Below are 26,041 nucleotides of genomic sequence, written 5' to 3'. Positions count from 1 at the left end.
GCAACTAGAAAGGAATTCTCCATATTGATCTCTTTTCAAACAGTCCATCAACTGAGCTTGAAACAAAGTTAGTTGAGCTCCATAGCACAATATTAGGCCCATCTCCACGGTCCCCCTAGATCTAAAGAGTTTGAAGTAAGTTTGGTGTGAAGTCACCGGTGTTGTGAACATGGAAAGAAAAAAGGTGACAGGATTAATTATGTCACTGTACATCCGATTGTGATGGAGCCTCTAAAGCAAAGTCTTCTATTTTGCTTTGCAGATTCATCCATGTAATAAATAAATAGGTAGAAATGAGTAAATAGAATTCCTATTCTAGATGCCACTTTTATAATTTTATTGAGGACTGAATACTTTCAGAACAGCACACATGACTATTGTGGGAAAATAAAATAGTAATTATGCAACTTAGCACTTTTCAGTCTTGCCTATAGTAAAAACACTGTATTGATTTAACTCAATCACTTTATGTAAACTGATGCAATTTGTGCAAGGACAGGGTAGGTAGGTATGTATGTAGAAAGTCACTACAATTATCTAATATGAGGCATATCTTCATTTTCCTCCACTGCAGGCTATTGGGTTTCACAAACCACAATGTTTAAGTCTCACCCCTAGTTCCTATTCTACCTCATACCAAAAACATCTCCCACTTCTTTCTTGTAAGTTTTAAAATTCCTATATCATGTATTTATTTTACACAGAGTCCTACAAATTTTTGTCTTTCAGTAAAATAAGTGAATCCCATAGATTATTTTTTTTAGGAAAAATGTAAATGATTTTGAAAAGACTGAAAATAACTTCTGAGTTGCATTATACATATTTTAGCAAATCATCGTTTTGACTCCTCAGCAGGTGGCAGCACAAAGTTATTTACAATGCCATATTAACTCTGTACTGTATTAAGTAATTTGTTCTTAAATTTGCAATTAAAAAAACCCTACTATTAGATAATTATACTCGATGGAAGAGTTAATAAGAAAAATCAGGCTGTCTGTTTATTCCAGTTCTTCAAGATCACTTCAGCTGCATCTAGCGTGCTGTCTTTCTGCAAAACAAGGAATATCACTATTACTGCAAGTATGGAGTTCTTGAAAAGAGAGTAGCAGTCATGATTGTATCATCCCAAATCAATATTTGGCAGTTTCACTTGCATCCTGTAAATACCTGTCAGTCAGCTTTTCGTTAACAGTTATAGCTACAGATCCAGACTACACAAAGAATTCAATGCTGATTCCTTGCAAATATTTATTAGATATATTTAAAATATAACATTTTCTCAGCATTCATACTATAAAATCTAATGAAAGCAATACTTCCTATATAAATGCCTGGCATTTATGAAGTGATGTACTTGGCAGCTTTATACTCGGAGACATGCTAGCATAGTTCCCTAATCTTTATGTGTACAGTTGGGATTTTTAATTCTCCATGCAACCAAGTTATGCTGTGAACTACTTAAACATAATCCCTCTAAATATGGGTAATCTATCCACTGGCCAGCTGTATGGCTTGGCTACAACCTGGTGAGTCATACAAATAGTCTTTAACTTGACATGATTAGTGCTGTTTATCCTGGGCAAGCCACATTTACAACCAGCAAGTTTCATCCTCGTTGTTAACTGGCTTAGTTTATATCATAGTCTTTATACCTCATCAAAAGAACTAAGTAACACAAGCAGAAACTCCCCTTCATTACTGTTCAAGCTAAGGCTCCGATCTTTATACTACAACAGTTAAGGAGTTTCACATGTTCCATTATGCTGACTCTGTTACAGAACAACTGGGAAACATCTTAGGGCTGCGAGCTTATCAAAAGTGTATGTATCTGTCCCCAAAGTCTTTCAGTTTTTTCAAGAACAGATTCAACAGGAGGAAGAATATGTGAAAAGGAGGTGCTCACAAAATGGCAAAAGTCAGCCAATTCACAAAAACGTGTAAGGTAACTTCCTTTGTTTTCTTCTGTAATTGGAGCTCATGTGAAACCCTATGTATTTTCAGGCAAGTGAGCTAAACTTGAAGGTGACCTGGTCACTGGTTTTGTTGTTGGAAACTGAATAGGCGTGGGGTATACACTCTGCTATACAATTATTCTCTGTTCTGGATTACAGAATTCACATTAATTGATAGTGGTACCTGTGTCATTCATTTTCACTGCCCCCACTGGTCAAGTATGTTTTTAAAAATCAATTGAGTAAGCTAAAAAAGGCCTACCCACCCAGTTGTTTCCTGCCAGTTGCCCTTAGCCATGCCACCCACATTTATGGCTTAAAGTCCCTCAGCAAAAAGACAGTTGAAGCTACTTTGTGCTGAATTTTACACCAGGCTAACTTTCTGTTCCTAAAACCATCCAACTCAGGAGATTCTGAGCAAAATGTAACAATCAGTCTTTTGCAGATTTCTGTACTACATTGATTTTTAGGAGTCTTAAGTCTTCCCAGGACACAAATTTACCTTAATGAAGCAAAAACGTATATATTTTTCAAACTGCCTTTTTGTCTCAGGACCACAGAACGCTGAAAGAGGAATTGCTGACAGCTTCTGAAACATAAAACAGAAATATTATTTGCTTATTTGATATACGTAAAAAAATATATGTTTTAAGCATGATGATTTTACTATTCCATTTCTAGAACCCTCCCTCCCAACATATGAGGGAAAGACAAGGTTCAGTTTTGTATGCGCTAGCTAGACTTAACTAAATTCAAATTACTTAGGTACTTTTCAAAGGTACTTTTGTACAACTAGCATTTCAGTATACTGAAAGAAAAGTGCTGGCACATAACACAAACCTACAGGGTACATTTTCATCATATTTAGCAATATTTTAGCCACATCATTATCAGTAGTTACTATAAACACCAAGTAATATTTTGAATGGAATATTTCTAATACATTACTTAATAAATATGGTTGCACTGCTCTTGCTTTCAATAGAAAAGCCCTTCTAAACCTAGAGTATATGACACCTTACCTTAGATGTTATCATCCATTTGACAAATTTATAATCATAAGGTTGTTTCTCATCTACATCGGAGAGATCCACATCTAAAACAATTAAATTTAAAACAAACGTGTTATAAGATTTCCTAGACTCCATTGGGAAGGCATTCATTAACAGCACTTCATTATAGTTAATACTTCATAATAAAGATGTATGCTTTTATTTTAAAATGTAATTTAAAAATTATACTGTAACAATGAAAATAGGCCAACAGATTGAACCTTTCCATTCTGACCTGAGCACTTGCTCTCCATTCAAAGCAAATTCAGACATGTAGCTTGGAAGAAAGCCATGCAGTACTCCAAGAAGTCCTCAAGTCTGGGTTATTGAGAGATCAGGGCAATGAAGGGTACTGAAGAGTATATTTATTGCATGCACAGCAATAAACACTGCAACTGCAGTTTTCTGATCTGTGAAACTGGGGTATCTAAAACTTTCTGAGACATGGTAGCACTGATAGGTCCAGCTGTGTTTAAACATTTCTGTGTGAATGACAAGTGCCATTAGGACCAGGTAGTAAAAAATGTGGAACTACAAAATGTTCCCCTGTGGGAATTCTTCCTCCAAAGTTACCATAACCCGAATTTCCAAAAGGCTTTGTAAATTTGGGTACCGTTTTACAGTGTTTGGAAATCAGAATGCCTCAAAAAGCCTTCAGGGTATGACTTCAGAATAAGAAAAAAAAACAGAAAGAGGAAAGTACAAATGGTATGAACTCAGGATATTAAACCGGGTGCTTGGCTCTCAAACTTTTTCATCATCATAGACCTTTTGAAAATAGAAATTTTTATCCACCTCCTTTATCCTCCTTAAAAACTTGCCAAAGCTTTGTAAAACACGGACAGTAGTTAGGATCACAAACAAAGGCTTTGCTGAAGCTTATAAAATCTACCTCCCAGGCTAAGGTCAAAGAGAAAATTTCAGTGCCAGTTAGTACTTCTGACAACGTTACACAAACAGGAAATGAGAAAATAGTTTAAAATGAAAGTTGCATTTTCAGATTAACTATATTTGCTTTCAACACCCTTTTTAATCAACTTTATACTAACTTAATGTAGAAACATCAACAATCATAAAGTATCCTCCATCTGGAATGACAGGCTTTAGTCCACTTTCTTGAAGTAGCTGAGCCATCCGATCACGCTTGCTTTCCAGCTCTCGAGACAGTGAGTAAAAATAGCAGTCTGGGTCATCCATGCGTTTATAGTCTATCCAAAATGCTTGTGCCAAAGCCTCCTGGAAACATAATCAATGTTCAAAGTACTCATGGACACTCAGTAAATTCACAGACACACATACTTCCTACTGAAATCATGTGGATTTTTCTTCGATTCTGGCCCTTATTAAGCAAATCAGCATACACAAATTACACAAGCTATGTCCAAGTGTGTAATTTGTTTGTTACTTTGTGCTGTGGCAACACCCAAAGCACCCAATTATTTGCTAGGCACTAGTCACATACAGAAGTCACAGTCCTTGACACAAAGGTTTACAATCTGAATTGAAGCTAAGTTTAAATTACTGACAGAATACTAGAAACTAGTAGACAGAGATAACGCTTAGTAAAACAAGACCTTATTGCAACAACTTTTATTTGTATTTGCTAGGAAACTACTAAGATTGTCATGTTTTATGCAAGAAGCAGCAGTTTGTAGGTGAAAGAAGAAAGAATCTGCAAGATTGTGATTTTTTTTTTTTTTAAATATGTGGTGAGATGATCAAATTTGTCTCCTCTTCTTGCACCCCAGAATATATATTTTGACAACTAAAAATTCATTGTTGTGACTATTGTTTTATTACAGTGAGGCCTACAGTTTTGCTACACCAGAAAATAACCTCCTCTGCCCCATCTATACCTACCTGTAATGGAGTTGAGCAAGTATACAGTGTATTTTGGTGGACAACTTGCAAATGCTTAATCAGGTTCTCAGGGCCAATAGACCAACCAAGCTAAGGGAAGAAAGCATGCATATGTTATACTTATAGCAGTGGTACTGAAAATTAACAAAGAATTAAAATTAGCTGTTAGCCAATGTCTCAAGTTTTTCTAATTTAAGAATTGGTAGTGAATTTGTTTTGATAAAGAATTAAGAAAAGAGTTGGTTTACACAAAGGTTGCTGAATGATGCCATTAAAAAAAGTCTAGATTTGAGACAACAGTTATAGTTTCACTTATCCCTATCTCTCACAGGGTACTGAGCAAACTTTCAACTCTTCATATAACAAGGGTTAGAATACAAACTGAGCATTTATTAGGAATGCTATTCCTAATTGTTTTAGACTCTTTCCATCTCATAAGCTCCTGTGTCAAAGGTGGTTTAAGCATAAAACAAAAGTTCACTACTGAATCATATATGTCATGGTTCAGTTTGAACACAGGTGGTGAAGAAGAAGGAATTTAGTTGCCAAATGGTTAAATATTTTTGTTTACTTTCTGATATCAAGAAAAATATTATCATTAAATATTTTACAAAAATAAGCGATTCCAAAACATACCATTATCACAATCTGAAAATATCACCACAAAACTGGAGAGTTAAAATATGGTATACATGTTTTCCTTCAAGAATCTTGACTGGCTTTGAACAAATCATACTGTGTTTATTTGTTTAGTATTGTTTTCTCACAAGAGCTTATTAATCAAGAGACAAGAAAAGAATTAAAACATGGCTGTTCAAGATAGGTAATTGCTCCAATTGAATGCTATCTTCATGTTTTGGAGACACGCAGATTTGCCAGAAGCTTTCAAAAGACAGGTCATAAAAACAGAGGCTTTTTTAGTGTAATAAATGCATTCTGTTATTTATATAACTGAACTCTTTTATATTGATTCTTCTTACCTTCCAGCCAGTTACACTGTATGTTTTTCCAGCACTTCCTATAGTTATTGTTCTTTCCCACATACCTGGCAACGTAGCTGTATATAAAATAAAATTATTTGGGTACAGGTGCACTCACATAATTCCACGTAGTTAGAAAAACTGTACTGCCCATAGCTCAGAGCTGTATGTTGATACATCATTGCAACATATTAAGCAAGCAATAAGAATATTCTAAAATTATAGCAATTGTAAGAAATAAGAACAGATATATGGGCCAATGCCTTTTGGCATGAAAAGAAGGTAAGGACTAATGAAAGGAGAAAGAACAGGCAGTGAGAGGCACGGTTTGTGAAAACTACATGTTAGTTATCCTCAGCTAAAATGTATATTCATAAGAAAGATATGATCTAAGAAGTGACTACCCATTCATCTCAAGACAGCATTATTTCTGGTGCCTGATAATAGCACCATATACAACATTAACTCAGGCACTACAAGCCATTTTAATAGAATTGCCCAGTTCAGTGTAACTGGCTGGGCTAGACATCAGAAAAAGAAAAGAGTTACTAAGACTTCTAAGCCAGAACCAAACACCATTAAGAATCAGAAAACTAGTGGAGTAAGTAAATAAATAATGTTTTGTTATATAATTTGAACAGGCCTGGGACTGACTGACAATAGCAGCTAGCTAAGGATGTCTGCAAGGATTAAGGGATGCATGGAGGCCTATCTCTGTCTCTGTATTTATATCTGGTAGGAGACCAAAATCCTTTGTTTCCTTTCCAAGGAGATGACAGAACAAAGGTCTCTTCTTATAGTTTGTAATTTTTTTTTCTGTACACTGCTTCAGGGGAGCTCTATTTGGACTCTTAAACTTAATTAATTTTCAACAGAAACAGATAAATCAAGACACACGTAAGTCTGAGACAAAGTTAGACAAGGTCATACTACTACTGCAATTGCAGTGGTCAACAACATCCAGCTCCACCTCATTTGTACACTAGAACCACTACCAATGAATCTGTCAATTGTTAAATCCCCTCTCTAGGGAGACCAACAAACAAAGATTTTCCAAATAAAACCACTTAATTTCATAAGGAAGTTTTTGCAGCAGTTATCTGCATTAGACATGGTATAAGTCTTTGCAGTTATCTGAAAACATGTATTGTATTTTTTGAGCACACTTGCCAAGACGAGAAACAAAACAGCAGGAAAGAAACTCATATTCCTGTTAGCCCACCCATATTCACTTAACTGCTCTGTGACCTTGAAAACAAAAAGGCAGTTTGAACAGATGCATCTTCTAGCTAGCTACGTCAAGAGTATAGATCACTTCCTAAAGGCAACCAAACTAGCGCTCTCAAACTGCAAAAAGAATTGAATTTCAAAGCTAATGCCCTCTAGCGAGACTGTTTTGCCACATAGTCATAGGAATTCGACCTTGGAGATGGAATGTAACAGCATTTCAAACAATAGCAGCAGCAAAAGGGCACAGGGGAAGAAGCAGCTCCATTGCTTTTACAAGCACCAAGTTTTAAACAGAGAAGGAAATTCCTCTGTGCCATATGGCAACACCATTATATGACACCATAACCAAGTCTGACCACAATTTAAAAACTAATGAACTGCAAACTAACACATATAATAAGCCTGTTACCTGGGATGGCACTCAGCTTGTTGAGAGGCTTGTTCAGAATCCTCAGTTACGAGATGCAATCTCTAAATCTGCCAGCGCAACCCTAATCATTACTTAGATGAGGTCCACAGTTTTACGGAAGTCAGATAATGATGAGAAACATGATGAAGTGCTCTACACTACAGAAAACTGCTTCAGTGGCAGCACAAAGACTGTACTAATTTTATGATCTGTGGCTAGCAATCCCTGTTGAATTGTATTAAGAAACTACCATCAGACTGTGTAAATTGCTGCAATATCCATTTTGCATCTCTCCCAAAAAAAGTGTCACTGCATTTGATGGAATATGTAGAGGTTAATATAGAAACACAAGACTTTTTAAATAGTGAAATAACATACTCATTTTTTCTTGTAATATCTTTTGTAGACTTAAAAAAAAAAAAAATCTAAGAAACTTAAGTTAAAAAGAGCAGATCTTGTTTCTTTTACTGAAATAATGTTACTGGTTACAGTGTTACCTTGAAGATTTTATAGTCATTTTAACACTAAAGTTAAAGATAGTATCATGGGATCTGTTAGAGAATACGTACCTAAACTTAGCTGACTAACTGTCCAGGCTTTAACTTGCATTATCATTGCACGGTATTTTTACATTTTATGCTAAACTACAGAATGCCTTTTGTTCAACTGGAAATATTTTGGTTTGAAGCATTAAAATGACAATACTGATACTAACAAAAACCAGAGTTACTATGTCTTAAGAATTCACCACCTGTCCACGAAGACGAAGTGTAACTGACAACATGAGTGTTCAGACCTGCTGCCATTGCAAAGGAAAATGGATTACCTTACACCACCCACAGAGATTTTGGTTCTGAGGACAGCTATTTGCATGAACCACCTGCTAAGCCCATAAAGAAAGCTTTAATTTAACTCACTTTACTTTGCAACTGGGTCATGATAAGCCACACATGATCAGTTACTCTAAGTACCTTGTTAGGATAAACTGACTTGGATTACTATCACACCAATGTGTGATGTTCCCCTTCTCCCATGTCTGAAGGTCTTCGAGGAGGTATCGCTATTAAGGCACCATAACAGCCATGAAATTAGGCCACTTTCAAAACAGACTCATAGCCTATGCATGGCCAATATAATCAATGTACTGCAGCTGTATGATCAGCAACTGTGTAGCTGAGCTAATAAGTATTGCAAGGTCATTTAGATAAAATTTCCTTTTTATTATTTATAAGATTCAGTTTTTACAATGATGTAGCCCCCACTAATGGAAAGGTTCTCTTATTGCCACTCTACATATATGGAATTGAAGCACAGAGGCAAAGTTATTCAGCATTCAACCAGTGGTAAAGCCAGGAAAAAAGCTAAGTCTAAGTTATATTTGTCTCTTGATTTCACTGTTTAATCTCCACTAGATGCCTCTATTGCATATGACCAACATGTGCCTTCATTATGACAATAAGTACCTCATAACAGAAAGTTCATGCAAGTTGCCACCATTAGAAGCAAAACCTCTGTACATATAAGAAGGAAGTTTTGGACTTTAGCCAGCTCAAACACATCAGCAGATCCAAAACAAGACCACCACACTAGAAACTTTTACATAAATGCTTAGCTGTAGAATTATAGGATTGCAGAAGGAGTTCAGTAACCTGCACTAGATTCACTTGTTCTGAGACAGTGGGAGGGTTCTGCTAACTTCAGTGAAACTTGGATCAAGAAATAAAACAGAAGTACAGGGACATAACATCATATTTGGTTTTCTGGTTTGTTCTTGTAATGGTGCTTTACCCCAGTAGCAATACTGCCTGAAGACTTTAGCATGCTCTCACACTGCCCGTGCAGTGACTTACTTCATTGAATTCAATGTCCATTATTTAACACTGTCTCTGCACTTTGGAGGGACAGTGTTCATGCACTATCTCCACACTAACCTTTATACTCTTTTTTTTTTCTTTTTACCGGTAGTGGAGCAAAAATAATTGTGTTCCTCATTATGCATTTCCCTCATTTGATTATCTCTACGATGCTTTGAGAAGGAAGTTTTAATCCCTGTTCCTTCTATTAGCTCTTCAGCAAAGCACAGTCCAATATACATACATGAACAGCAGTTATACTTGTCATGGCCAACAAAGTAACTGAATAAGGATGGGATATTCAGATGATCATAACTAATTTATGAACATCAGTCCCACTGGTTTCTATGGATATCTGCTCCAAAGTCACTTAAGGGCTTTTGGAAATCCTATCTGGAAATTATTCTTTAAAATATTTTTCAGAAAAGGGAGGGGCTCTCTTCCTTAGAGTCTAAACATTGTATAATAGTCAAAGCTTGAAGTTTGAGCTCCTTCCAGCAACCATTATCTCCGAGAGGCACGTTTACATCTTTCCACAACCACTTCTGAGATGCCACAAAAAATCAGTACCTATTTTAATGTGTTTCTTTCCTTTATACACCAGCCATTCATACACCTCATCACTGATGCACAGGGTATCATGTTTAATACAGAGATCAGCTATGACTTGGAGCTCTTCTCTAGTAAACACCTGGGATACAAGAAAGTAGGGACAATGCATTAATCATAGTATTTAAGGCATACTCTGAAATTACAGTAATGTTAAAGCAGGACTCTTACCTTGCCTATGGGGTTGTGTGGGGTATTCAGAATAATTGCTTTTGTTTTGGAATTAAATTTATTTGCAAGTTCAGCAGAATCTAAGACCCAATCAGCACTAGAGGGAGAGTTTCCATCATTTTTCTAAAAAAAAAAAAACCCCAATAAATTTATGCATTACTTGAATACAACATATTACAGCCTAAACAGAGATGTCCAACTTACCATCCTCAGACACTTTCATAACCATACTTGACAACCTATCCAATCTGTTCTGCTCTGCTGGGAGAAGACATTTCTAGGAACAGGCAGGGAGGCTAAGGGCAAGGTAAATTATTATGACAGTGGCTGTCCTCTCTTGGCCACTGTCTGTCTGAAAGCCTCCCCAGAACTCGTTTCCAAGATCTGGTTACACACATACTGATTGTAACAGTGTGTAATGCAGGAAGCCCAGTCACATGACAGGAGAGTTTATAGCCTTCCCAGACACTACAACAAGTGTCTGCATGCTTGGCTGGAAAGATTGATCACCACTGGAGAGAGATTCAAGGTCTTTTCCTCCTCCTTGTCGATATGAAAACGGCCAAACAGTAAAAAATCAGCACCACTGAGGCTCAGGAGTTGCTGTGGTATTACACAAGGACAACAGAAGTTTGGGCCAGCTGCTACAAAGAGCAAGGCCTCACTAGCTTTCTGACACCTGCACATTACTGGGAGAGGGCCAGACCAAAAACAAGGGTGTGAAACAGAAAATATTTAGAGAAACCCCATCATTCAAAATGTCCCTAGAAGAAGGGCACCCAGAGGAACAGTCTCACCAACTCCCACTGCAGTCCTGGAGGTTTTGTCCCTCCGTGTTGTTCTGATTTCATGGTGTTCATGCAACAGTCCTGCCTAAAGAGCCCCTCAGCCCTCCCCATGAAAGGCTGCCAGTCACCCAAGGCAATGGTAACAGGATCAATACTTTGCATCCAGAATAATCCTTGCAAGCTGCCAGCGTAATGCCAGCCGTACCAATTTGAAAATTCACCCATACCAAATTTATTCCTTTTTACCAATAAAGGAAACAGTAATTCTCATATGTATAGCAAATACGTCTACTGCATAATCGCTCCTTATTTAGTAAGCAGATTTTGGAAAAGAAATTATATTCTGTCATTGTAGGAGTTGCTGAAAGGATCAGAAAACAAATCTTTTTAAAACCAGCAGATACAGAAATTGCACTGAAATGTGATCCTCCTTCCCTTATTTGCACTGAAAACATTCTCTGATGACATCTGAAAAAGTAATTTTTATCAGCTTTCAGAATGCACAAATTAAAGTAAACGAGAAACATTGTCCCACCTTCTACAACACTAATAAAATATTATATCTGCTTTGGATTATCATTGCCTCAGACTTACACTATAGCAATCTATCTAATTTTTATATAATTGGATATTATGAAAAACTACACAGAAAAGCATCACGTAGAAGATGTTCATCAAATTGTACTGAATATGGATGAGACACTTTATATGACAAATAATTTTTAAAAAGCTACTCACATATCTCAGTGGGATAAAAACAGGCTTTGCACCCGCCATCTTTACCATTGGTTCATAACAGTCATAAAACGGCTCTATTATTATTACCTGAAATTACAATTATTGGTATCAGAAACAGAATTTACTGTGCATGATACTATCATATTTTCAGATTTACTTTAGTGGTATAATTTGATAATGTTTCTGGCACTCCATCCTGATCTAACAGTGCAGAATATTCCTCCTTTTAGAGCATCATATAACAATGCAACAGTCACATACTGCAACAACAGTCTAAGTGTGATAAGCACTACTCATTTTTGACAACCCACACAGGCTCTTCTTCTATAGTTACCCATTACAACTATTAAGATATAATATTAGGAATGTTTGGGTCCTGCACACAGATTTGAAGGTGCAAGGCAAAGATGCAAAGATGGGAGATAGCAACAGCAAATTGTCGAACCACAGCACAGCTGCCCTAATTCTGTCCAGGATTTCCAAGTATCTAGAAATCTCAGAAGAACAGCTTAAGTCTTCAAATTTTATCAGAAGAAAATTTTCAAGTAGAAGAAGAGGACAAATTCAAGGAAAATTGCATAGAGGCTAGATAATAGGAAAACAAACAAACAAACCCCAACAGAAAAGGAAGAAAAGATACAGATAAGAATATATTATACAAGTGAAACCAACAAAACACTGAAAGCAAAATGCATGACAACACAAAAAGTTCTTGTCCACTACAGATACAAATATCCCCCCCAAATTACTTTTAGTATCACTGTCAAAAAGGCAGACATCAGTAGTGAAGGGATGAATCATCATAGCTAGCACAGTAAACTAACAATCCTTTCTTTAAAGGACTTTTCTGCTACCTATGCTGCTACCATGCAACAGCCCAAAACAGAACTTGATACACAATGGTTATTCAAACACCACCAACACTTTGCGCCACCCTTAGTCTTCTGTTGCACACAACAGCCCACAAGTTTTCTCAAATAAGAAATCAGTGTGCATTGTGTCACCTAACAGTAATAGTGATAAAGAAACTGCTACAGGTACTGTAAGTGTGAAAGAAAGGGGTTTGTAAGTTGGTGAATGATAGGAAGATATCCAAAGCATAGTCTCCTGATCACAGCTTCTGCAACCAAGTCAGATGTACAACTGTAACAAATCAAATTAAGGAAGATCAGAAAGAAGCCCCAACATTAACTTATCTTTAAAAGTGGACAAATAAAAAACAGGCAAATTCTCATTTCAGTGAGTATACATGAATATTTCAAATAAAAACTTACTTCATCTCCCTCTTCAATTAATGCCTGTATTGTACTAAAGAGAGATCCGTAAGCTCCCACGGTCACCAGGATATCTGTGAGAGGATCAATCTTTCTTCCACAAACTCTCTCATACACTTGAGACAAGGCTTTCACTAGCGACAGATGTCCCTGTTCAAAGCAAACATGCAACTGATTGGTGTGTTCCTGACAATGTACAAAGCCTATGTTTGGGTTTTTTCCACATATATCAAAATAATACATTTTGAAATAGAAAAATACAAGATGAGCCCTCAGTGTTAATGGCTGTTAACAGGTAGCACATTAGGGAAGAAAAGTGGTTTCAACTTATTTGTATCTACTAGCAAATTCTTTTTGTATATCTGATGCTTTTTAATTTCTATCTTCTTATCACATCTCAGGCTAGCTCCAGGTAGCCTATAGGAGAGCTAGGACAAGAGACAGGAGGAGAGAAGGGAATACTCTAACACCAATTCATCCTCACCTCCTTTGGAGTCTCTTTCCCACCTGCCCATATTTCTGTCTGAAGCTCCTTCTGTTTCCTTCCTTATCTTTCAACTAAAATTATTTGGTGCAAGGGGAATCTGTTTATAGTGCTGATAAACAGCACTTGTGATCAGAATGATGATTCATATAGTCATATCCCAAATCTCAGAGAACCATTCACCATTTGTGTCCCCTACAGGAACATGGCGGTTAACATACTCTTCTCAAAATGTGCAAAGAACAAGAAAACAAACATGCAACAAAGATTATATATAATATGGAAATAAGAAGGCACAATTCTGTTTACTCAGGAAGACTAAAGGTTTCCTGCTGTGAAAATCTTTTTTCTTTTTGGATACTTGGTAGAAATAGAAAACAGCTCCTTGAGAAAACACAACTATATAACAAAAATCCTTCTCTACAATATTGAACATTGTACCTCCACACTCAAGGCATAAAATCATGAACCGTTCTGTAAACAAAAACATTACCATAAATTAAGGCTTACAAGTCATTGTTGATTCAAATGACAGCCATTTCTTGCCATGAGTGTGTCAGCTACACAGGAATGCTGCACCACCCAAGTCACATTAGGCCACTCTACAGGCCATAGCCCTGCAGTCAATGAGAGGTCCAAGCACACAGAAAGCTGAGACAATGTCTCAATTATTATATGGATGTGCATCATTCATACTCAACCCTCCCATATTTGCTACCACAAATACTTCTGCTCAAAAACCACAGAAGTGCAGAAGTTTGTAGAGGAAGTGCAAAGGCTGAATATGGGAATATTGGCAAAAATTCCTCTTTAATTACTATCCACAGTATAATATATCTGCAAACATTCATAATTATCATGGGAATTATCAAAGTATTTGGAAATAAAGAACCAAATGACAGAAGTAAATATTGAACAATTGCATGCATTGGAAAAATTATCTTTATGCTTGATTTGCAAATCCTTTTAGAGAATCAGTCCATGAGTATTTGTCAGAAGGTAGACTGTAGCCCATTCTCTCTGCAACCTTTCCCCCTGTGCCAAGGCTCCTCCAAAACCTTGTCTGCCTGGTGAGCAAAGACTTTTCAGGTACCTTATTGTGGGTGATGAACATACTAATGCTTAGCCCAGAAGTTCACTAAATCCCAGCCATCTTTTGTGCGTGTTTCCAACACAAAATAATTGCTTTATACTTTCAAGTTTATATAGAGAGTTTTTATCTCTCTCTCTCTCTATCTCATACTTGCAGAGATTATTTGCACATAGCTAAAGCTGATTAAACAAAATGACCCAGATGGATGGAATGAGATACAGTCACTGGGGATTTATTTTTTTTTCTTTCTGTTCTTGCCAGGGCCCTGAGTGCCCTAATAGACCTTAATGGCCCCGACCAGCCTCACCTGGGGCCTCTACCCAGAGCTGCGCACCTGGTCCAGGGGCTCCACATAGGTGCTATGCAGTAGGGTTGCTGGTCTGCAACTCAGTTTCGGCCATGCCTGTACCTGGCCATAGACCCTGTTGAACCTAGCCCCTACTTGTGGATTGATTTTGTGGCTTGCCCTTAGACCTGCTATGTCACCCTGGACCTGCCCAGTGATCACTGGGTTGTGTCTAACCATGGTTAGCATTGCCGGCCCTGACCCGTGGATTGACTTCCTGGCTTGACGTCAGGTCCACCTCACCACCACAAGCTTGCCTGGTGACCTGGGCTTACCTCAGCCACCATCTCTGGGCCTGCCTTGCTCAGGTACTGTGGGAGTGGGCCCTGGCTGATGAGGCCTCCACCCTCCTCGCTGTGCTAGCTTGTGCTCTGGGGAGCTGCCAGCCACTGCTGCTCCCCATCAGTTCTAATGCATGCAGATTCTCAGAGAATAGGCAAAAAGTTATGTTGGAATATATACACAATGATGCAGCAACTACCAACACAGTTGCTGGCCTACCGGTCTATACAATGTTTTTCTATCACTCTTGCATAACATGGTCATTTAGAAAAACATCAGACAGACTCCTTAGGATCTTGTAGCAATCCTAACACATGATTCTCAATTGGGCAATGTGGTTTATCTTTACCACAAAATAAAAGAAAGACAAACCAACAAGGAAGCGGTCATACTAGAACAGTAATAGTCCACTTAGATGTCCTGCCTTGGACAATGATAAATGCCACACACTCACACCCAGCTCAAGACATAAACTCTACAAGCCAAATTACAGAATGGGTAGTGACTATCTTCCAGGGGCAAAAACTTACTGTTTGCATCACTTCCTAATCTCTGCCAAAATCTACTAAACGTTATAGGTGAATCTTTTCTTGATCCTAGAGGCACTCTCTCAAGTGGTATAAAGTATTTCTTTCTCATTCTACCATTATTCTATCTGATTCATGTTTACGCTGACCAAAATCAGAGCTAAGTGTATAATTTACACTCTTTAAACTGCGAATTGACTCTTCAAAGACAGTCTATCCCAGATGTGCTCTACTATTTTGCTCCTGCTGAAGGATTCTGCCTTGAAGAAGCCTACACAGAGGATGTTCATTAGTAACGGATAAGGCTACTAGATCAACTTAACTTGGGACATAACAGTATGACCTACAGATAAAACCAATTTAAAGCAAAGTCAATTTGTTTTCCCTGTGGAATGTTCTCCACTGAACTCGGGCCCTCAAGTTCCACAGTACTTACAAAGCCTCGTGTGTACTGGTTCAGTCTGTCAACTGCTGCTGCCTTTGCCAGCTCTTCTTTAACATAGCTGGGAGGGGATATATCAGGAAGGCCTTGACCAAGATTAACAATTGAGGGATCTGCTGCCACCTTTGTAAATTCAACCCTAAAGGAAAAAAAATCTTAAAGTTAACGTACCAGATAAAACTAACTTTTCCTTCATTAGCATTAAAAGGCAAAAAAAAAAGTGATTCACTTTGCCAAATTCACAGCAGTGGAAACAGGTTTAAGTAGAGTGCTCACACGCAGAGCTGGGGGCTGGGACAATGGTAAGTAACCACAGAAGTCAGAGGGAACCCAATAAAAGCTTGACTTTCTGCATCCACAGAGTAACTTTTCTGCCAGCAGAACGTGCACATGCACAAACACACAGTAACTCTGGATATGGGCAGAAATTCAACACTACCCTCTCTGCAAAATGAAGTAGACCCAACTAGAACACGCACATTAAATGATTTAAGGCTAGATTCTGTCAAGTGAAGGTGTCATTTAAACTATCCAGTCACCTCAGAGTGCTATAAATTTTTCTTTGTAATTTTAGGCAACATACTGTTTCAGGCTGTTCATTAACTGTTCCTAGTAGCCTGCCAGATACAAATGTTAGGATTCTTGAACAATTTTTTTCCTCCCTTCACAGGTAAGCTTTGCATTTTACCCTTTCCTCCCTACCCAAATGTTAACAAGATTTAAAAAAAACCAAAACAAAACAAAAAAACCCAACACAAAACAAAACCAAAAAAACCCACATAGCATTACAGTTCTGTCAAAAATGAATACAAATTGCTAAAAATGAGTTTGAGGCTGGATGAGCAAAATACCTTGTGTATATATATACACACATATACATACAACTAATGTAAGCCCAAAATAGTGTCTTCACCAGCTAACAAAATCTCATATTTACCAGTGATGGCAATATTGCTTTAAGACCAATTTAATACCTAGAAAAAAAGTGTATTAAAAATAATGAGCTAAATTATAGACAAGTATAATGGCTTTAAAAAGAAATCTGACTCACTCGGTAAACACAAATCAAGTGTAACTAAAATACATTACTCAGCAAAATTAACATTTACATTTGAAAGCCAGATATACTACCATGCCCAAGAGTTATACTTGTCTTACGTGGTTTACTAGATGAAGAGAAGCCCGAACCAAACATTTAAAGCTCAAAAATAAGAATTAATTCACACCTTTAATAGAATTTGGTTCACTGCTTCTAAGCAGGTGCCAAATATATTTCAGCAGAGATAACAAGTGCTATGTACCTTCTTATTGCCAATAATTATCAATTTGGAAAGAAAATATATGAGCCAAAGACATTTTCTGAAATTTGCAGATATTTTCTTTTTACTTACCACACGTTGCTATCAAGGCCTTCAATTCGTCTTGTGTTCTTGTGTCTGAAGGCCATTGTCTGCAAGACCAAAATATACAGACAGAAGGGTTTTGTTAAGAAAGACAAAGTACTATATTGTTGGATTCTGCATGACAAACCCTCCTTCATGCTTTCTGAAATATACCACTGCCAGCTGAATTCACTAGTTACACAAAATTATAGACATGTTCTTTCATTAAAGCTTCTATAATAGCTTGAATTCAGACTAACAAGAAAATACACAAAAATGTCCTAAATTCACATTCATCATTATCTAAAGCCACTGAACTTTCAGCAAGGATGGAGCAGGGGCATAATTTAGCTCAATAACTTTAAAAGATTACCTAAAAAGAAAAAAATAGGGTACATACATTCTTCTTCTTTTCTATGATACACAACTTAAATACTGAGTTATTTCTAGCCCAATTCCTGCTCAATCCAATTTGGAAAGCAGGCATTTTTGATGTAATTTTATTTGTTAAATTGATGGGTAAGAGGAAAATAGCAAAGACATTTCCTATTTTCATTCAGACTTTTAAAACTTTAAAGTATTTACTTACAGCACAGCAAAACCACATCAGAACATGTTTTTGCTGTATATTCAGACCTTCAGTTAAGGTCTTGGAAAACTGCTTTAGAACAGAATTTCAGTGAGCACTCTCTATAAAAGCAGATAAAAACTTATTGAGAGTTGTGGTATTTTTAAGCTAAAAAGAGAAAGGAAAGTTGGGGGGGGGGACAGATTAATTTCTATGTGCAAACAAAAAAAGTGCAAGCCGATTTCTGTCTTTGTAAACCAGCTTGATACTGGAAAAAAATTACATAGGAATTACATAGTCCCTCAGTACTCCAGCCACTCCTGTTTCTTTGAGTCAAACTACTGATTTTAGTGACTTTTACCACTGTTAGCTATTGTTATTGTCTGAAAGATTCAAAAACCATCATCTAGCTACCATACTCGGAGAAGAAAATATCTGCATTACCATTAGACTCCAAGTTTCAACTTTGAGTCAATGGGAATGACTCATAGTAGAAATATGCAGGCACATGTTTGCACTCAGTCTGTTCACAGTAATGAAGCTTCACAGTAATGAAGCTACCATATACATAATGATTTGAAGAATGGGAAGGTATAAAATTAAACAGATACTTCTCTGCTCATATGTCTTTACAGATCTGATTCTGACCTCATCTGTGAGACACAAACACCAGAGGAATCAAGCATAGGACACCTTTTATTTGTTCTCAGGAAGAAAACCATTAAGATAACTAGACAGGTGAAGTTGTACTTCTTGACACAGAACAAGAGGGAGTTAAGAGGGAGTTCTGACCAGGTAATCTGTACTGCATCTATTTAAAAACACACACATGGTTTAGAAGATTAATCCAATTTTACAGTGTATGTCTTGATAAATATGATTAATGTTTGGCTGTACTATAGAAATACAAGTAACACAGGTTACCTGAGACACACACACACATCTTTTTTCACATGCTAGAATACTTCTCGTATGGCAAGGAGTTAGAAGTCTCACCTTGAATCTTTGCAGTTAATAATGAGACTTCTGAACGCTGCCATGGGTAAATTTGTTCCTTTGACCAGCTCTTCTTGAAATTGTTTCAATTTGCTAAAAAGTAAAGGCTTGTCAACTGCAGGACTTTTATAATTAACTATAATGTAAATCTTAACTGGATTATGTAACCTTCCCTAGCTAAAAATGTATTGACAACTAAAATAAGCCTTCACCTTACAGCTCTCATACTATTTTAAGTTTAAATATTTAATGATTCAAGTCTTCCTATTTATTTTTTCTTGTGCCTTGAAACTATTTTTAAAAGAGAATAGCTGGACCTGCATTAGTTTTCAGGTTTCCACAGATTCAGCTTACGGTGGGGTTCAGGTCCACCTTATTACTTTGAGAAAGCCAACCAATTAACTGGCATTTTAAAATGATACCTTAAGTAGCATTCTTTCTTCCAGAATGTCATGAGAATTCTTAAGACTCTTTTTTCTTTTAGCCCAGTTAGGTCATCAGTTGATAATCTTTAAGCCATTACTATGTGCAGGGCTAGGATTTCCATGAGTTTAAGATTGGTGTTAAGCAAGAGAAGTATGTCCTCATCAAGTTCTAGCTCTGACCTCCTGCCTTCCCTAACACTTTCTATCAGGGAAAGCACCCGATAGAAAGTCAGGTGCTGCTTGTATTTATCTTTCTTCCTAATATAAAGAAAATTCTGATTACACTGAATGGCAATATGTTTAATAATGATAGAAGCAAATACTTCTACATGGTGCATAACTAAATTGTAGAATTCAATGTCAAAAGCTACAACTAAAGCCAAGATCTTAAAAAAATTCAAAAAAACCAGGATTAGATTTCAGCACATTTAGTGAGAATATCCAACTCCATTAAACAGAATACAAATACAGCGTATGAAAAACTGACTCAGGCAAAGCTGACCTTCAAAGCAGCTTGCACGCTAAAGTAAACTTCTCATATGGGCAAAATGTGCTACAACTGTCCAGTATAATGGTTTGAACATCTGTTTTGAAGGATCTGACATGTGCCTTGATTGACCCAAGTTGCTGACTAGATGAACTCCTGTTCTGACCTGGCAACACAATTTACATTCCAGTGTTCTATATGCAACGCAGAGTGTGACCTCCAACCACCTACCGTGTTTGCAAAGCTCTGTTTCGTCTCAACAAAACTGGAAGACTTAAAATGAAGTTACAAAATCTTATAAGCAGTTAAGCTGGGAAAGTGAGAAGATTCTGTATAAAGTTAAGTTTGAGATACTTATATACCCCTTGTTATTGCAGCATCAAGAAGCACCACTACTCTCATTTCATTAAAGGAAAACTGAGATACAAAGAAATTAATTGTCTTACCAAAAGTCTGTGATAAAGCTGGGATTGAACCTGTCTCCTGTATCTCAAGCTCTAGTGCCCTAACAACTAAGCAATCCTTCTGGCCTGATATGTGCTAGATGTAACTTTAAAGACTGAAAAGGATACACAAAGCAATAATCGCCAAATTCTGTTATGCTAATGTGGTTAAATATTTGACTGATTCAAATATCTTATTTTGTTCTTGATATTAAATGTTTGGATCAATGTAACAAGAAATAAAGAAAACACAAATAATGCATATATATTGGCAACACTGCAAAACTAGCGTGTCTCTAAAATATTGCATGAAATAGTTTTATCTATGAAGCTGAAAGAATACTTACTGCAGAGGCTGAAATTTTAATGGATCTGGAAAGCAAATCTGTTCGTTGCTGGTATGTTCTAATGCCAAGGCAACAGAAGCTTCGTGAAGCAAAAAGCATGCCTGCCTAATAAGTAAATGACCTGAAAAAAACTTACAGATTGCAGGAATGAGTTTCTACACATCACTAAGCAATTTTAAAAGATAAGATCCCCTTCTCTTCCCTCCAGTAATTTTGTTTCTTTGGAATAAGTTCTAGTAAATTATTACCTTATCACATTTGTAAGCATAGAGGATGAAACTTTTTAACTGACAGGGCTGCAAAATGTTTCTGAATGTCATCCAGAAGGCAGGTTTCCTCTATTTGACAGCACTGATCTTCTTTTCCTTGAATGACAATTAAGACTAAATGCAATTCAATGTTCAAAGTATCCGGTAAAATTGTTATGAAGATGTGTGTGTGTAGTAAAAATTGCTATTACAATTGCCAATTTAGACAAAATAGAAAAAGAGCCCAAATTTTTAAAAGTCACACAGCTTTAAAACTGGTCTCCATTTTCAAGTGTTTCAAATCAGGTACTGTGAAACTGAGATAATTAAGATCACCAGTCACACTGGAGAGGCAGGCCTACGCACTTTATGTAACTATACTAAGTTTTGCCACAGTGTCTTGGCAAACATCAAATACCTACCACAGCAGAAAACAGACAGCTGGAAAGGGCATTCTGTGTAGAGTAACAGATCATTCACTAACTAGAGAAAATGTGCCCTGTTAATCAATAACTATAAAAAAAAAGTGAGAGCTGGTACTTCAGGCAACTACTTCCAGAATGTATTTTTAAACATATACATTGGATGACATTGTCAAAATGACTAGAATGTGTTAAGAGAAAAACATGTAACCCATAGACCTATATCAGAAATACAGTAGCCACAGCAGTATAATTATTAACTTTGTTTTCCATAGTTTACTCTTCCCCCAGACTTTGCTACCTGAAAAGTTGAACAAAACAAAAAAAGAAAAAACTATACTATTTCTATTAGAAACAAAGGAATGCCATTGCCTGTTAAAACAATACCATGCAAGCCTTGCAGACAGAAGTAGAGAAGGTAATTCAATATCAAAGTAAAATATGATTTTTTTATTAAGAAGAATGGATTTAGTTCAACAAGAAAGTGTTCTTTACACTTCCAATGTAAACGAATAGAAAAGGTCAACCAATACTCCCCTTTTAAGGATGCCTCACTGAATGAGTTAAGTTTTAAAAGTATGTTGATTTTGCCTTTCTCTTATTTCAGTCTCAGTTCTGAAATTAGGGTCCTTCTCACACAGTACTGAGTTGTAGCTAACTCAGTTAGACCCTCGATAATACCCATGTAATCCCATTGCATTTAGCAATATAAAGTATACAAGTATACAATTCACTGATGCATCCTTTACGAGGAGAAACGCTGACAATTTCCTCAACTCTGCTGGGCTGAGGACTAAGAAAAGTAAACAGCAATTAAATCTTTGACACTAGTCAGCAGATACTCTAAAAGACACAAGAGAAATAAATGTTTAAAAAGACCTGTAAGTACATTTTAAGTTACTTTTAATAACACTTAGAATATTTGACATAATCTTTGACAATAACTGTATGAAATAAAAAGATTGTGAGGGCCTCTATTTCTCTCCTTGTGCATGCATACAAAAACTACTTATGTAACATACTGATACTATCTTAAAATGTGACTATAACAATAGTGCTATTCTCCCAGGGTCAGACCAGAGGCAGGATTACCCTTGCAGCACACTGCGAACACTTGCAAACACACATATATTTGCCTGTTTAATTTTGTATTGAGGAGTAGTAAAATGAAATAAAAAGCCTGCAAACCTTACATGCAACATTAATGTGCAACTTTTGTAAGAAAAATTATTAACAGCTGTAAATATTTCTAGCGTTAGTGCCATGCTGCAGTACAAGATAGTGTGGTATTTGACAAGCCATTATTTGACACAAGGCAATCATACAAAGCCACAAAATAACATGAGGAGCAGTAGACCTGTATCACTATGGCATGGTCAATCTCTGCAAGTACCTGAAATACCTGAAGTAAAAAATGATATCCACCTTTAATACCACAGAAATGTAGAAATTCTTAAAACTCTATGAGGAACATAATGGAAGCAATACTTTGCTGAACAGTCTCAGTAAGGAAAGTCAAGGCACTAGCATGTAACATTTGTCCCACTACATTTCAATCTCTGTTGACACTCTTCCAGCGAATGCTGAACAGCATTTGTTCAGACTCATGAGCACTCAGAGACAAGACTACTAGCCATTAAATGGAAAAGCCTCCTATAAAATACTTTTATGACTTTTTTTCTCTCTAAAAATATTTCTTCTCTCTTCTGCAACACTGAATACTTCCATTTAAACTACTCTAGGAAGTAAAGGCAAACACCTCAATATAACCAGATACTCTCCCACACTGATCTCAAAAAAAGGCAAGACCTACTCTTCTTTTTTTTTTTCCAGACATACACATTCCCACTATAATCATATATGACACGTTAATGCATATCACAGGCTCAAGAGAATTATTTACTGTTACTTTTAGGATGAGCACACACTTAACTATTACCTCTGTATGTTTTTTTGGCAATGACCAAGTATGTGTAAGACATCCATGAGATGTTTTATAATGTCCTAAGGTAAGTTTTTCTCATCCAGCTAGAAAGTGTCTTCCAGCTCAGGAAAGTTACACAGTGCTAGGCAGCTACAGAGGTACTGCAAACCCTGTTTCGACTCTCTTAAAAATTTGTAAGGTTCTTCAAACACAGAAAATGCACTGGTCTTTGTGGGGGAATGAAAAGGTACTAATTTTTTCTTTCTTAGTCTTATTAATGTCTCTTTTTTCAATCTTGGAGCTAGGCACTGGCTTTTTGGCCAAGAGTCATGTCTGTTTAGGAATACTTTCCATCCCATTCTAATTTTCAGTGCTCTGAAGCATTCATGCTTTAAGTCATAGTCAGTCCTCCTGGAATTCAGGCTTGCATACTCATAGAGAAAACAGGAAAATGAACACGTTAGGGGAAAAAAGGGTAACAAATGACTACTCCTGCAGCTTCTTATTTTTTTAGAGGAGTGAGAAGCAAGGAAGGCTACCAGAAAGCTCAACACAACAAATGTTTTTTAGTGGGGCTGGGAGGAAGACACATTCTGGTTGCTAATCTGGTTTAAACTAGATTTGGTGACTTAAACTAGACTGGAAGATCGAGTTAGATTTTGTCATGGGAACTCTATTAATGTATCTGTGTACTATCAATCATTTAGCTCATGCTGTGCTTTATAAACACTCTAGCACAGACACAACCTCTGAGTTGCAAGGTCTTGTGCTCCCTTCACAGCTGCCCAGCCTCCTGGTCATACAGTACCCTGACCTCAGATGCTGCTGTACCACCAGAGCATTTTATGAACTGTTACATGTTTGTAATTAATTGATTTTTTGTCCCTTTGAAACTAAAGGCCAAATGCTGCTGTCCCTTCATTTTTGAGCTTCAGTTATACCACCTCTATAAAAACAATGCTTTTCAGCTTGAAAGACTTGCGGTCAGACCCCTTAAGCTGCTCTATTTTTCCCATGTAACAAGTAGTCTCATTTTACTGTGCAGTCTCAGCAACAAACATTACTAGAAACACTGCAAGACCATCCGCCACCACAATAATGTAAATGTAATCCCTGTCATATCTGTGTTGTGTTTAATATTTGTTGGATATGCAAGCCTGGAAAATGTTACACTTCAGCCAAACTTTGTGAAGCCTTTGAACGACTGTCTCTTCGCATGTGCCTAGAGGATGAAAGCTTTAGAGAAAGGAAGGGTACCATCTTACTGAGGGCTCTCCAAAACTTTTTTTTTCCTACCATCTAAAAGTAATAAATGACATATCAAGGCAGGAGAATTGCTGCTAAAACTGCTGGACTCTGGGAAGTTGGGTATTCTTATTAAGGGCATTGGATTTAAAAACTGCTTTATGTGCTGTTTGTTGTAGTAGTGAACATTTTGTCATTTCTTCTTCCATAATCTACATGGAACAGAGAAAACTGAGCGTGGAGAAATAAATTCTACGATATGGAATGAGGAGAGGGATGAGGTTGTGGGGGATTTTTCCTCACTTTTTTCCCCCCATACAGCAGCCTTGCCATTTAGCCACTTCATATCGCGCTTACGCTTTCACTGACGCTCTCTACCCACACGTATTTTCAACCTGAAGCACTCCGCGTTTGCAGCACAAGGTTTGAAAGGCCAGAAACAGCCGGGCACTAGCAAACCCCCCGCCCTCACCGAGGGGCCCCGCGTTCCAGCAAAGGGGAGGTGGCCGGTCACGGGACGCCCCTAACACGTTAGCACCCCGCGTTCACCGGGCCGCCGGCACTGGCTCCCGGCCGCTCTGAGGGCCTACAAACGCGGCCACCCCAGCTCAGGCTGGGGGCCGGCGAGGCCCAGCCCGCCCCGGGGCCGCTTCCCCGCAGGCCCTCGGCAGAGAGGCCCTGAGGGCAGATCCTCCACGCCCACCCCCGCCCGGCGCTGCCACAACTCACCGCGCCGGCGCCGCTTCCACCGGCCGCCGCGCTCCCGCCCACGAAGGGAGGTGCGGAGCCGCCGGGGCGGAGCGAGGGGCCCGCCTGCCCCGCCGCCGCCGCCGCCGCCGCCGCCGCCCGGGGGGGCAGGGGGCCCCCGTCTCCCCGCCGGCCGCGTGCGCTCCCTCGTGGCGCCTCAGGGGAAGGGGCGGGAGAGGCCTGAGGGAAATGGCGGCCCGGGGGGCAGAGACGGCCCTTCCCTCACCGCCCGCCCGGGGCAGGGCATCGACCGGGCCGTGAGCGGCCGAAGAGAGTGTTAAGCTGCATGGCCCGAGATAGGTGAACTCCTGTCCCGCATCCGGAGCGGGAAGGCGGGCGGGAGCGGGCTGTCCAGGGCGGGTTTCCCGCGGGCACCTCCTCGCAGGTGCCCCAGAGCCGCCGGGGAAGTGAGGAGCAGGGCGCGGGCGATGGCATCGGTGGGCACGGCCTGGAAAATGCGGCGGGAAGGCAGCGCGCCCTGCCACGGGGCTGTCGGGCCTCAGTCCTGAGGGGGAGATGATCCGCCAAAGCGCAGCGTTAGTCATTGTACCGAGGCAGGCGACTGAGGTGGCACTGCGCAGAGGTCTCACCAATACGGCGTGCGGGTGAGAGGCTGCTGCGAGGGGAGAGGTCTGCTCGCAAAGTAAGGCGTAGCAACTTGTCTGAACGTTTTAGAATGTCTCCCTATTTTCAAGTTCCGGTGGATTTTTTGTCAGA

At 38.3% G+C, this 26,041-nt stretch overlaps 1 protein-coding gene across 14 annotated transcripts; it reads right to left on the bottom strand.

Moving 5' to 3' along the window:
- Positions 1-316: 316 nt before the first annotated feature.
- On the bottom strand, positions 317-25,399 carry KYAT3 (kynurenine aminotransferase 3). 14 transcript variants are annotated; one of them, XM_030033128.2, is made up of 14 exons: positions 25,307-25,399; positions 20,739-20,859; positions 17,482-17,549; positions 16,085-16,229; positions 12,917-13,066; positions 11,643-11,729; positions 10,117-10,239; positions 9,907-10,027; positions 5,845-5,921; positions 4,865-4,954; positions 4,054-4,240; positions 2,975-3,048; positions 2,455-2,541; positions 317-1,048 (listed from the first exon to the last, which is right to left on the bottom strand). In XM_030033128.2, the coding sequence occupies exons 2-14, from the start codon at positions 20,835-20,837 to the stop codon at positions 986-988; spliced, it is 1,371 nt and encodes a 456-aa protein (XP_029888988.1). In that variant the 5' UTR covers positions 20,838-20,859; positions 25,307-25,399; the 3' UTR covers positions 317-985. The 14 variants fall into 14 exon arrangements, with proteins under 14 accessions (XP_029888988.1, XP_029888993.1, XP_029888986.1 ...); XM_030033133.2 differs by having other exon boundaries at positions 17,482-17,540; positions 25,307-25,398; XM_030033126.2 differs by having other exon boundaries at positions 20,739-20,869; positions 25,307-25,327.
- Between the last annotated feature and the right edge of the window lie 642 nt (positions 25,400-26,041).

The sequence above is a fragment of the Aquila chrysaetos genome, chromosome 12 (genome assembly GCF_900496995.4).
Source record: "Aquila chrysaetos chrysaetos chromosome 12, bAquChr1.4, whole genome shotgun sequence".
In the NCBI taxonomy this organism is placed as follows: Eukaryota; Metazoa; Chordata; class Aves; order Accipitriformes; family Accipitridae; genus Aquila; species Aquila chrysaetos.
The sequence above is the reverse complement of the archived record's forward strand: the minus strand, read 5'-3'. Positions and strand labels throughout refer to the sequence as shown.

Bases quoted from the DNA above. Each gene is read 5' to 3' on its own strand.
- KYAT3 (XM_030033128.2), bottom strand. From the start codon at position 20,837: ATGCTTTTTGCTTCACGAAGCTTCTGTTGCCTTGGCATTAGAACATAC. The intron at 10,028-10,116 runs GTAAGAGTCCTG...CTTGTATCCCAG, and splicing joins CACACAACCCCATAGGCAAG to GTGTTTACTAGAGAAGAGCT. The intron at 2,542-2,974 runs GTAAGGTGTCAT...TTTATGTTTCAG, and splicing joins AATGGATGATAACATCTAAG to AAGCTGTCAGCAATTCCTCT.